The sequence below is a fragment of the Misgurnus anguillicaudatus genome, chromosome 6, assembly GCF_027580225.2.
Source record: "Misgurnus anguillicaudatus chromosome 6, ASM2758022v2, whole genome shotgun sequence".
Lineage (NCBI taxonomy): Eukaryota > Metazoa > Chordata > Actinopteri > Cypriniformes > Cobitidae > Misgurnus > Misgurnus anguillicaudatus.
The window spans coordinates 20,244,658-20,258,219 of record NC_073342.2 but is presented as its reverse complement, the minus strand read 5'-3'; the positions used below and the strand labels follow the sequence as shown (position 1 = coordinate 20,258,219).

Here is a 13,562-nt window from a genome sequence, read left to right as displayed (position 1 = left end):
GTTTATCGGCAAGTCACACTTTACGGCTTTCTCAGCGAAACAAAGCTAATTTCCATATTTGCACCTGCGGCTTATATACGCACATGGCGGCGCCAGCATTATGCAAATATCTCAATGCCAAGTTCATTGGCGTTTTAGTAGTTTACGAAGCAGATTGGTCTCTCTAAGCGAGTTCCCAATTCGTCGGTCACGACGTGACGTTTCCGTTCCCTTCCTTCAGGGAACGTGGGTTACATACGTAATCGAGACGTTTCAGTGTTTCACAAAGCCTCGCTTTGCCCACCTCTACAGATTTTACCGGTTAAATACAAATACACAGGAAGTGGGAAGTGAAGCATGGCATGACATGATTTCAAAATAAAAGTCAGAACAGGGTGTCAAAATAAAAGTACAAAACAAAAAACAAAAAACAACACAGGACAAAAACCCTTACAGTTGAGCAAAGATTAAATGATGATCAGAATTAAGACCATCTCCAGAACAGTGAGCAATATTTGTGTTGTTTTTGAGTCTCAAGTATTTTAAGAGTTTGACTTTCATTGCTTGTTTTGTTAGTAAGTGTTATTTTAAATTGTTAGTCATTACCTGCATAAGCCGTTTTAAACGTTGTTAATTATTTTTAAAGTTGAAAGTGTAATAAAATGACAATGAAGTATTTTGATATATTGAACCTTTACAGTTTTTTATTAGATTTTTTATATTGCACCTTCTTCATGTTTTGTGATGTTATAGATGAATGAACTGTTGAATCTTAATGCTGAAAACTGATATTTATAGAACTAAAATTATGTTGCTTTTATCAGAGTTCTAATCAAATATATTATTTAAATAAATATATTAAGTAAATTACAATTAAGCATTAATTGTATAATTATTACATAATAATGGACCAGTCCAGTACCTATTATAAACCCATGGTAAATAACATGTGGGCTTCATTAAATAAGGGCAATATGCGCCCTATGTGTGTTCCCCAGCTGGGTCCCACATAAGCCCCACTCAGTTTCTATATCAAATTCATGTTGGCTAACCCAGGTGGGGCCATAGTGAGACCTCTAGTGTATTTTTCCTAAATCCGTGAGGTCAGTGTTCACGACCTGCATATCAACCGGAACTGGTTTTTAATTTAATTTAAAACAGCTCATTTGTATTAGGTTGGATTTATTCAGTATTCGCTATATCCGCAGGTACACCATACGAATAGCTAAATCCTTCACAAAAAAAATACATCGTTTTAATTACAGTCATTTTTAAGTAATTTTAACACAAAAAATTACCAAAAATGCTTATCAAATTTGTGAACACAAAATGTTTTAGGTTAAAATAACTTAAATAAATAAATAGTAAACTACAAAACATTTACTTTCCAGAAACAGAAGCAATTGCAAAACTACAATAAAAAGAGTTTGTTTTTGTAAAATAAGCCCCTAACTCAGTTCTGTTATTTGAAGTTATGTTTTCCTCTCCTGAATTTATTCACAACATTCTAAATCAATAGTTATAAACAATCATAATACATTATAATGTGTATAACATAGCTTCATATACTGTAGATGACTGTAAAGCCTGCCAATTAGAGCGCCACTCTCAGACTAAGTAATGCAAAGACAAACCTCTGCCAAAGGTGTTCTGCGTGTGTTTAGTCAATTGAATGCAAAACTTACACTACTAGCAGCAGGTTACACATTAAATGTACATTTACATTTAGCAGACACTTTTTTTTAAAGCAACTTAAAAATTAGGAAACAATAAAGTGATTTATCATAGGGTGTAATACAAAAAGTTCTGATTAGTATGTGGATATATATTTTTTTAATCACAAACCACGCAAACACATTGTATTATACCAAATACTTGTTTTGAGTTATGTCAACTTCTCACAAGTCAAAACAAGTAGGTTAAATTGACTTGCAAAGCCAAATTGTTTAAACTTAATGCTGCATTTTTTTAGTGAACATGGAGAGTATATGAAAATCTTTGTATACAGCACTATTAAATGCAGCTAAGGATAGACAAGGCCTGAATGGCCATGATAAACAATTTTTAATTTTAAAGAAAGTAATGCAGACTTTATTTGTAAGATTTAAGAGAATTTATTGTCTTGTCAAATACATGTGTATGCAGATAATATCCCCTATTCAGTAGATTCTGTAAATACAATTACTAATGATTTGCTCTGGCTATAATTCATGTTAACAAAATCTTATTTATAATGCACATTATACTGGTTAATTTTATTGTACGACTAACTGTTACATAAAATGGCCATTTAAATGTACTTCAGAAATAAACCCATTATAAAACCATTAAATTATAAAACCATATGTGCTTCGTAAGTAAGCAAACGAAGGGTGAAAGATAACAGGCAAAATCTACGAGCGCTGTTCTGTTTAAACAATTTAGATATTCATTACAAGAACATAACTTGCAATGGGTTATCACAAATAATGTAAATTCAGATAATATAATATGGATTTTATAGATCCCCTCAAGTACATTTGTCAATTTCTTCCTGAGCTGTGTTTAATCGATCCAGACGAGCCTGTAAGTCTCTGCGCTTTTGACCGATATCAGTATCTTCAGACAGAATCTCACCCACATTTTCACTATCCAACAGAGTCAGCATATCATTACACAGGAGCTGAACACCTTCTTTCAACATGCAATAACGGGTCAGCATGGGCACCTGGTCAGCCATGCGCTGCACCATAATCTAAAACAGAATAAAGATCAATATCAGTTTACATTTCAGTCTTCAGATGGATAAATCACTTAAACATTACAAGATAAATCTATATGCACACAAACTGTTGTTCATCATTGAATCAACAATTCAATTCAACAATCTTACAAAAGAAAGGTGCTTCAATAAATGGTATCCTTTCACAAAAACAAGGTTCTTCAGATTAGAAAAGATATGAAAGTAATGATTCTTAAAGAACTTTTGACTAAATGGTTCTTTGAGGAACCTACTTAAGAGTGTACTGTATATTCACGCTACATGTAGCAGATCTATAAATGTGAATGTGTAGGTAAATATGTGAAAACGATAAAAGTTTACCTCGTAATAAGCCTTCAGCATATCACTGTACTTGCTTGCTATATCACAGAAAGGCAACTGAGTGTCGGAAAATGCCTCCTTCATATTTCTGTTCAGTGTCTTAAAGTAAATATCATCTTGTGTACAGATCATGTTTTCCATTTTAAACTGCTCTGTGATCCTCTCCTCAGCTTTACGAAGCTGACTTGACTGAATTTTGTCGATTTTTTCCATGGTTTCAGGTGAAGAATGATAGAAAACAAGCTAGATTAAAGAGGTATAAAAAATAACCAGCATTGTTTATTTGCTACCTTTTATGAGCAATATTTACCATGGTAAGTTTTAGAAGCTCAGGGTATCTCCAGAAACAATCCTTAGACAAGCACGATAACTGCTTGAAGGTGATGTCTTATGCGGATAAACAAACAAACAATAAATGTCTCAGGGCTGATGACTCAAATAAATAAAAACTACTAAAACATTTTAGCTGTGTTCTTTTATAGTTTTACAGTGGGGTCTCCCCAGAATGACCAGAAAACATATAGATGGGTACCTTTCACAGTATTAAGTAAAGCAATGGCTGGATCCTTAAGCTGGGCCACATGTTTCTGCAGAAGCATCTCAAAAACCCTGTAGCTGCTGAAGCTGGCAAGTTCTCTTCCTCTATTCTTTATGATTTCTTGTCTTATCCTTGAAGTTGGATGGAAAACTTGTTTGAAAACAAAACACATTTCTTATTAAATCACTTTAATTTCACATTTAACTCTTAATTCTGTTTTTGGAAGAATGGAAAAGGTTTAAGATATCAATTGTGATTTTTCTATTGTATGGACCAAAACAAATGCTTAAACATTTTAGTGTGAAACATGCATTAAAAGCATAACAGTACATTTGTTATTAATTTGAATATATAGGCCTACTTACAGGTTGACATTGAGTTGTTTAGAAAATCGTTCCACTTCTTGTATTCTACGCGAAGCTCATTAAACATATTTTCTTTCATTATCAAGTCCCCTAATGATAAGGACTGCATTTTTTGATTGAATTCTGATAAGATCTGTAAAAACGTTAGATGCACATGTTTTATTATAATTATACAGAACTAAGTGGAATGAGAAATAAATAGACAAAAATAAAGTTAAATATTGCATACAATTTAAAATATTACTAATCACCTACAAAGCCTTAAATGGCCTAGCCCCCTCGTATATTAGAATTACTGTCAGAATACAATCCATCACGTACACTGCGATCACAAAATTCTGGCCACTTAATTATCCCTAGGGTATCAAAAGTGTCTAAATATGGTAGATCCTTTTCCTATTTAGCCCCTAAACTCTGGAATGATTTACCAAATAATGTTTGAGTATCAGACACAGTCAATCAATTTAAATCTAAACTTAAGACATTCTTCTTTAACAAAGCATTCACATAAAATGTCCAGAAAATGTACTTATCCCGCAATAGTTAGTTTGTCAAGAACAAAGGATTCACATTACTCAACTGGGTAATATACTTATGCCGCAATAGTTAGCCTGTCTGGAACCGAGCTGATTTAAACCACAATACTGTATGACACTTGCATTATGTTTATTGTAGATAGTAGATTCTGTATCTCTCTCCCTGTCTCGTCCTCGATCCCGAGGACAATGAGACAAACAGATCCAGTTCCTGCTGCTGTGAAGGTCATCACACCACTGATCTACTGACCGTCCTTCAACGTGATGCCCAGTCAATGCCTTACCAATGACCACTGGCAGAACCAGTTTAATTCGCTTACCCGTTCACATACCCCGATAGTATTTATATATATAAATATATATATATCTCTCAGAGGTTTTTCTCCTCCTAGGAGTTTTCCCCCTGGACTAGCCAGGAGGGTTTTTCTCCTAGGGGTTTTTTCATCCCCTGGAGGGTCCGCCATTTTTGGCTTAACTTACTATTTTACAGTATACGTTATATTACTACTACGCTCGCTTTTCTATGCGTTTCCTACATGTATTAATGTAAAGCTGCTTTGAAACAATTAACAATAAATAAAATTGAATTGAATTGAATAAATAATATTGAGACACCGACGCGCTGTGATGTACTACAGTACTTTGCCACGTCACAGCCCGTGACGTTAACACGAAATAGGGTTTAAACCCAGAAGACAAAAATATCACAAAAAAGCTAAAAGTTAACTAGTTTTGTCCAAATATTAAAATTAACAGATGCTAACAGTCTTTTATGATGTGCAATACAACCCTAACTATGTTAACATCTAAAAAAAATGTTGGTTAGTGTTTCATGACACTTTAAGGGTACGTGGGGCTTTATGCGTACACTTACCCTAATCCTTTTGTAACCTTAACCCTTTTGTACAGTGGCATAAAATAAAATAAAAAGCTTCCCCCCTTTTTTGCGTTTTTGGTAGGACCATTTAAATTCCTATCTTATTTAACTGCAAATCATACATGTATAAACAAGACCAATATGCAGTGGCATAGTTCTGAGAAACAAAACTTGAATTAAATTTCTTACATTAATGAGGTATTGTTTAGCCCCCTGAGGGTCTCGTGGTGGCCCACCCTCAAACTCCTTCATATCCTTTCTCACTTCTGATAACTGCTTTTTTATCTCTTCATCAAGCAGTGGCAGTGATTTCTGACCAAGACAAAAATATATAATTATATATATGGTAAATTTTCACTTTTCACTGGTCTGAAAAGGCGTTTAGACTTACTTTGATATGACTAACAAGCTGCTTAGTCAGTTCATTGGCAAGACATGGAATAGTAGCTTTGTTCTCATTCAAAAGACAACTGAAGAAAGAGAGAAGGAACTTGTTTTAGTTATTTTATAATGCTCATTTTATCTGTGAAAATATTAACCTAGAAATGTAACCTGAAATAATCATGATTTTCAAAAAAATCTTTCTCCATTGTTGAAGCCTCATCCAGAGAAATGTCGTCATCAATTTGTTGTTGACCTCTACACTTCACCATGATGTAACCTTTGCGAAGAGGAACAACTTTGTTCTGGGCAATTGCCAGAGTGTGTCTCTCTGTTCCTCTGTCAATGAGGTCCGGCTTGGTCAAAACAGCTGTAAGAATGAAAAGGGCGATTTTTGTAAAGTTTTCTTTATGTGCAAGATTTTTGGCAAGATGTTTTGTGATGAATGTCTGCTACATTACCGAAAGTCCTTGTACCATCAGGATCTACTTCCTGTGCCATTTTCAGTGCTTCTGTTGTTGCAATGTCAATGTTTAATGGGACCACAACCATGTTTATAGTCTCAGACTTCACAATAAATTTCATAATCAGAGCTTTGATCTACAAGACACAAAGCTGTAGTTTAAAAACTAGTTGTGCGCAGCACTAAACTCTACTTTCAAAATGAGATAAATACCAACTTTGTTTCCAATATCCAGTGGTTGTCCTTGTAATGGGACTCTGGCTATTCCAGGTAAATCAATCAGCGTGAGGTCACACACATCAGGTGACCTGATCTCTAAAGTGATGATTTCATCAGAGATTCCTGCCCCATCTCCAGCCAATGCAATTTGTGCTGCATGTTAAACACATACATTGCATAATAAAGTATATGTTTTCAAGATTTGTTACTTTAATGTGAATATAGACTATAAAATATAGGCAACAAGACATTTGATAGATCAGAGTACAGAAATCTAATTTAAACTTGTGGATAAAACTTTTAACATATCAAATTGTTTTTATTATTCTTAATTGTATATTGTCTTAATATTGATTTAATATTCTTTGCTTCAGTGTGCTAAAATTTAGAGTAAATTAAGGTAGATTGAGAAACTTTTTGTCTTAAACCACCAGAAGAAACAAACATGGTTTTGGGTTTATGTTTTTCTATATAAGAATACGGTGGGGCAGTTTCCCGGACAGGGCTTAGTCCCACACTAAGATGCATGTTTGAGCTGCTTTAACATTTAAAATCTAACATACATCAGTGCCATACTTTTCTGAAGTATGTTTATAAAAACTACTTGTCCTAAAATAACTAGTCCTGGATTAATCTAAACCTTTGTATGTTACAAAGACAACTGATTGCAGTGCATTTTTACTAACCTTCTTTAACGTGTCTTTCAACTAAAAAGGGATCCTCAAATGTAATTGTCTGAGGAGTGTATGATACACGTACATCCTGTCTGGCTCCAGAAGCTGAAACAAACATTACATGATTTAAATCAAACATTAACAATGATGTGATTCAAAGACATACAAACTCTCTGTTAATATATATTCTGACTTTTATCAGAGGGATTAACTTGTTGATAAATCTTTTTAGAATATTGAAATTAATGATTTAGTAGTGTTGCTTTGTGTTCGTCAGAACAAAGAAATTTATACAGGTTTGTTACAACATGAAGGTGAGTAAATAATGACAGAATTTTCCTTTTTGGGTGACCTCCTTTAATAATCTTGAGGTTGGGAAATGCTAAATTTATGTTTGAAATTAATTGTGTGTGATCACGATTTTTGAAGTGTGGGGAGTTACCTCATGTAACAACTAGAGTGCAGTGTTGTGTGGCGAATTGCATCTTCGTCATTTGTCCTAAGGCATACAAACTTGATGTTGAACTTAATGCATATTTAGATAATAATTTTCTATTTATCCACCTCCAATTGTTAATAAAGTGATATATTGTAGTAGTCAATGTGTGTGTGATGTACCCTTTGTCTTTCGTCTCATTAAACCTATGTTATGTTTATAATAGAAGGTTTGTTACAATATGTCTGTAGCTTGTGATACAATTGCAGCAGCCCGAGCCCTTACACAACTCTCACGGGTCTAACTGACAATCTATTTGTTGTTACAATAGCGTAACGAGAACGCGCGACAATTATGACGATTTTAAGGAAAGCTAGAAAGTAAACTTTTTTACATCAGAAAGTAAAGCTGCTGTGAATGTGATGCTTGATTATCTCCAGTTTTTCGAGTAGCAGCTGTAGAGTAGCTGCTTTTCTTTAGTTACTGTAAAACATCTTCTGCAAGCTAGGCTATTTTTTTCAGTTACTTTCTGGAATGTTGTAGGGGGGAAACTATCGAATTGGTCATTCGTTTATACAGACAGTACAAGCAATTCCATGCAAAAGTCAACTTTACTATGAGAATTTTTTTTTACCAATCCCATATCTCAATATTTGGTGGCTTAAATAGTTATGCATGCAAGGACTCTCTTTAAACTTTTTCTACATTTTATAACAAGTTTAATAGTGCAGTTTTCAGAATTGTTACACCCCAAACGGCCAAAAATATATTTTTAAATATAATTTTAAATATTTTTCCAAATATCCAAATAATGGCCAAAAATGTAGGCTACTTATAATTTCCAATGAGGGTTTTGCGAGCTGTTAATGCGGCAAGCGCTATTTATCAGGGTTTTTGTTTTGGCAACGCTTTCACTTCAATATCAAACTTTTTACTCCATTAAATTTTATAAATAGCCTACAAGTAGTTGTTTTTTACATTTAATACTTAAGTACACAAAACCTTTACTTTCTTACTTTAACTTAAGTAAAACGTCTACTTTTACTTGAGAACAAGTAGGACTAGATTTTTTATGTAATTGTTATTTAAATGAAATTTAATGAAATGTAGTTAAAAAGTATACTATGCCTAAGAATGTGTGAAGTAAACCCACTAAACACAGAACGTCGGATAGACATGCAGATCATGGCTGCGTCCGAAATCTCTAAATTTCTGCCTTCTGAGGCAGCTTTCCAAGGCAGGAAGGCATCAAGGCATGTCCGAATTCAATGTTTGGTTTACTTCCTGTCTCCTGAGATACCTATGCATGGGCGTACATTGAGAATGTGATTGGTCGAGCCCAGTCGAGTTCGAAAAAATAAAATGGCGGCCAAGGACGCGACTGGACCACACATTTTGTGTAAATAAAGGTAGATTTTCACTTTTTACACCTTTTAATTGCATTTCTAGCGAGAAATTAGTATTGTAGTTTTCAAATATGTGATTAGTTATCACAAAGGCGCTCTCTGTTTATACTTCAAACACGCTGCCTTTGAAGTGTGTCCGAAAGTCTTTCTCTGAGCTGCCTCCATACCTCCGAAGTCATTTCCTCATGAGGCAGCGAGGCAACGAGTCACTGCCTTGAGTTTTCGGACGCAGCGCATGTCTATATTGGGTCCGTTGGTTCGATGTCCAAACTAGATCCACTACATGGACGTCATATTTACGGGCAACATTTGACGTTTGAACTGGGTAATTTTTTGGACGTCATTTGGACGTAATATTTACGGCAACATTTGACGTTTGAAATGGGTCATTTTTTGGACGTCATATTTACGGCAACATTTGACGTTTGAAATGGGTAATTTTTTTGACGTCATTTGGACGTCATACTTACGGCAACATTTGACGATTGAAATGGGTAATTTTTTGGACGTCATATTTACGGCAACATTTGACGTTTGAAATGGGTAATTTTTTTGACGTCATATTTACGGCAACATTTGACGTTTGAAATGGGTAATTTTTTGGACATCATTTGGACGTCATATTTACGGCAACATTTGACGTTTGAAATGGGTGGTTTTTTGAACGTCATTTGGACGTCATATTTACAGCAACATTTGATGTTTGAAATGGGTAATTTTTTGGACATCATTTGGACGTCATATTTACAGCAACATTTGACGTTTGAAATGGGTAATTTTTTGGACATCATATTTGCGGCAACATTTGACGTTTAAAATGGGTGATTTTTTTGAACGTCTTTTGGACGTCATATTAACAGCAACATTTGACGTTTAAAATGGGTAATTTTTTGGACGTCATATTTACGGCAACATTTGACGTTTGAAATGGGTAGCGACAATGGTTTAAAGCTAGGAAAAAGCAGTTGAGTAACCAATATGTGATAATCACACGAAAACAAGAATTCGTTATACGGTCACGAAAAACACGGAAATTCATGATTCATAATATCACAAAAAAAGAATAAAAAATATGTGACTATATCACGAAACCTCGTGAGTCTGGGTAGCCTATTTAAGTAGAGTAAAAAAAAATCGTATAGGCTATACCACACGTAACTCAAAACATAATAACTTACATGCAGTATTACCGACTGATGAGTTCGCCACATCAAAATTCTTCTTCCTGTATGATATAATTGCCTTCCAGCTGCTTCCACCTGTTACCTTTCTCAACTTTAGCTCCAGTGGGCATCTGGTGACCATCCCTACCGACACAATTCAGTTAGCAATCGCATTACTGTAACACTGAGAAATTATATGACAAGCAAATTACAGAGTTACATAATTTCTTATCGTGAAATTAAAGTGACACCATGTAGTTTTTCAACCTTCATAATAAATTTTCAAGACCCTTGTGATAGTACATCGACTTTAAATAGGTTGAATGACATGTCTAGCATAGCCTGACATGGTCTGTATCGCTTTTCCTCATACTTTAAAACTTAGGGTTTTGGGTAGTAATCAGAGCACAAAAAAGCCTACAAAATTCGACTGCTTTACGGCATACGTCACTTCCTCTGTGGCAACGTGTTAGTGTCACGGACCTAAAACACAGGCGATCCGGGTCCGATTACCCTTAAAGGCAATTTCTTATATAAACTCATGATCTTGATTCATACATAAATGCGATCTTCTTTATAAATGACAGCGATTATCTTACATATAGTTCCCTGTATTCAGATGCTGCATTCACGTGTTCACGTATTTACCTTTCTTTTACTGTCTATGCTATTTACATTACAATCCAGGATGCTATAGCAGTCAAACTTGCTCAAACTCACACAGTGTAAAACCAAACCCTATTCATTCACCAATCCCTATTCATTCACCAATCAGATCCGAGCGTTTCTCTCTTCTCTCTTCCTCATTTGCTGCGTTCCGCTGTCACTCACGTGACGTATTAAAAAGCGGCAGACCTAAACAGATCGGTTAACTTGGATTTGGAGCGACAATTTTCACACAAAAGAGAGGAAAAACGAGCGCTATTGCAGAAAATCCTGGTGGCGAGGGAGAGAGGGACGATGCAACAATATTTGTTTGGAATAAGGCAAGGAAATACTTCTGGTCGTTTCTCAATTGGAACGCTGCAGTCTCCGGAGGTCAAATATGCAGGCTCCATACGTCATCAAGCCTGGTTTATTAAGGTAAACTGAGCATTACATTCGCAAGTCATAAGCATACCACAACAATTTACGATTAACTAAGTATAACAGTCAACTTTATAATTGTTAATATTCTGAAATAAAACAGTCTTGATGACGTATGCAGCTTAAAAATACGACATCCGAAGGCTGCAACCTTCAGATTGAGAAATGGCTTCTGCCACGAGTTCCTCATCAGTAAGTTGTAACATAACTGCGTTTCTCCCTGATGCCTCAAAATATTGATCGTTTAGCGTTATAAAGGTTTAGTTTTTAGTTTAGTTTTAAGGTTGGCCAGTTCCTTTCCTTTGCGACAGTGCTGCGGCACTTGTGGCCTCTAGGGGCGCTAGGCGTGAAAATACATGTCTAGCGCCCCCTAGTGGCCAAAAAGTTCCGCGGTGTGCCTTTAAAACAAACATATCGACAAGGACACAAATGTTTATTAAGAAGTTCAAAAGTAAAAACATAAAATGCTGTCATTCCTTTATTAGAGTCATTTACAGTAAAATGTTGCTTGCAACAGCTATTTCATAAATAGCATATAAATAAAGAAGATAGTCCTTACCACTCCCTCTTGGTAATGCAACACCAGACAGAGCTTCCAATACAGAACTTTTTCCAGAACTCTGATCTCCGATTACTACTATAGTCGGTAGTGACATATCCAGGTCTCCCTGAATCTCAAGTGACCGCAGTTTATCAATCAGATCAATAAGTGGACGGATGTTCTCCTCTAAACGATTGTGAAGCTCTCCCCCCATTCTCCTACTGTAAAATATTTCAAATGTTCACTTATTCAGAGCACATAACAACATATAAATGTATGAAAATAAACAGAATTGCCTCAAAATTAATTAATACAATTGATTGATAAATTAAAAAAATGTTTAATAATAAGCAAAATTATTTTTTGTAGGCTACTAACCTTTCATTGAAACTACTATGTCTGTTAAGACTATCTCCAGAAGAACGAGTAAAAAATGTCATCATGTCTAAAGAAAAGCTGGAAAAACCAAGAAAACTTAGTTATAAGAATAGATAATTTTCTTATTCCCAGATGATTGTATTATAATTTAGTTTTTACTCAAACAGTGCTTGGTAATGCCGAATAGAAATAACAGAGAACTTTGTCTTCTACTGTGTGAAGGCAAACTGAATATTTACAAAGAAAATTTTATTCAGTCACACCCAGGGCTGGTGTTCTGAAATATTTGTGTCTGAGATATTCCGTGACCCTGGGTGGAGCACGCATGAACATTTTCACGCTCCTCGGATCTAACAACGCTTTCGTGTTGAAAGATATTAAGCATGTATTGTTTCACAAAGTTCATAAATTATATTGTTTATGTCCAATTCTATAAATGCAGCAATTCATTTGCCAAAGGAGGAGGTTTTGCACTGAAAAAAAAATGATTCATTCAATTTACTAATTTTTTTTAAGGTAAGTGGTTGCAATCAATTTATTTAAGCTACATTTAAACAAAAAAAAGATTAAAGTAAAATAAAATAAAAAACTTGTATTTAAATGTAGCTTAAATAAATTTATTGCAACCACTTACCTTAAAAAAATGAGTAAATTGAATGAATATTTTTTTTCAGTGAGGAGCATGCTACAAACTTGGTCCCATAATAAAGTTTCTGTTGTAATGATTTTGTGGCAGTCCCTGCTCAATTGGTTGCCAATTCTCAAAGACCCCCATGTTAAAATGCCCAACTTTACACTAGAAAATGATATGTTTACAGCCTCATACTAATTTTTTTTTGTCTGTATAGCTAATTTTGAATTTTTTGTAACTCATTCATTAAAATTATAAGCCTTAAACTTCCTCAGTAAAATTTGAGGAAAAATGGTACGAAATTTCGTGGTTATCTGGGACAATGTCCAATTTCATCATTCAGCACTGGTGCAAGAGTGATTTCAATAAATATTTGTAATAAATGCATTACTAATAAAAATGCAGTGCTTCAATATGCAGTTAAATTGAATTGTTTAGCCAACATACACTCTTAAAATGGCTGGGTTATTTTTGACCCATAATGGGTAAATATTGGACAGAACACGTGCTGGGTTGAAGACGACCCAATGTTGGGTTGTTGTTATGCAACCATGGGGTATAGTAACCCGGCAGTTGGGTTAAAATAACCCATCATTGGGTTGTGTTCTGTCCAATATTTACCCATTATGGGTCAAAAATAACCCAGCCATTTTTAGAGTGTAAGAGTGTGTTGGCTGTTTAGTTGTTTTGGGAGAAGTTACATGAGCAAAACTGTAATATTGCTGAAGGAATAAAACATTTGACATTAATGAGGTGCAATTCAATCTCATTCAAAAGCACTCAAAAAAGTCACTTTATTGTAACATG

The 13,562-nt window shown here is 34.7% G+C and overlaps 1 protein-coding gene across 2 annotated transcripts; it reads right to left on the bottom strand.

Moving 5' to 3' along the window:
- Nucleotides 1-1,964: 1,964 nt before the first annotated feature.
- Nucleotides 1,965-12,361, bottom strand: LOC129433938 (interferon-induced GTP-binding protein Mx3-like). Of its 2 annotated transcripts, none has more exons than XM_073868722.1 (14): nt 12,125-12,361; nt 11,765-11,964; nt 10,135-10,263; nt 7,127-7,219; nt 6,439-6,593; nt 6,220-6,358; nt 5,930-6,128; nt 5,769-5,847; nt 5,567-5,689; nt 3,965-4,097; nt 3,594-3,749; nt 3,378-3,448; nt 3,062-3,277; nt 1,965-2,713 (listed from the first exon to the last, which is right to left on the bottom strand). In XM_073868722.1, the coding sequence occupies exons 1-14, from the start codon at nt 12,187-12,189 to the stop codon at nt 2,489-2,491; spliced, it is 1,983 nt and encodes a 660-aa protein (XP_073724823.1). In that variant the 5' UTR covers nt 12,190-12,361; the 3' UTR covers nt 1,965-2,488. The 2 variants fall into 2 exon arrangements, with proteins under 2 accessions (XP_073724823.1, XP_073724822.1); XM_073868721.1 differs by having other exon boundaries at nt 1,970-2,713; nt 11,765-11,967.
- Between the last annotated feature and the right edge of the window lie 1,201 nt (nt 12,362-13,562).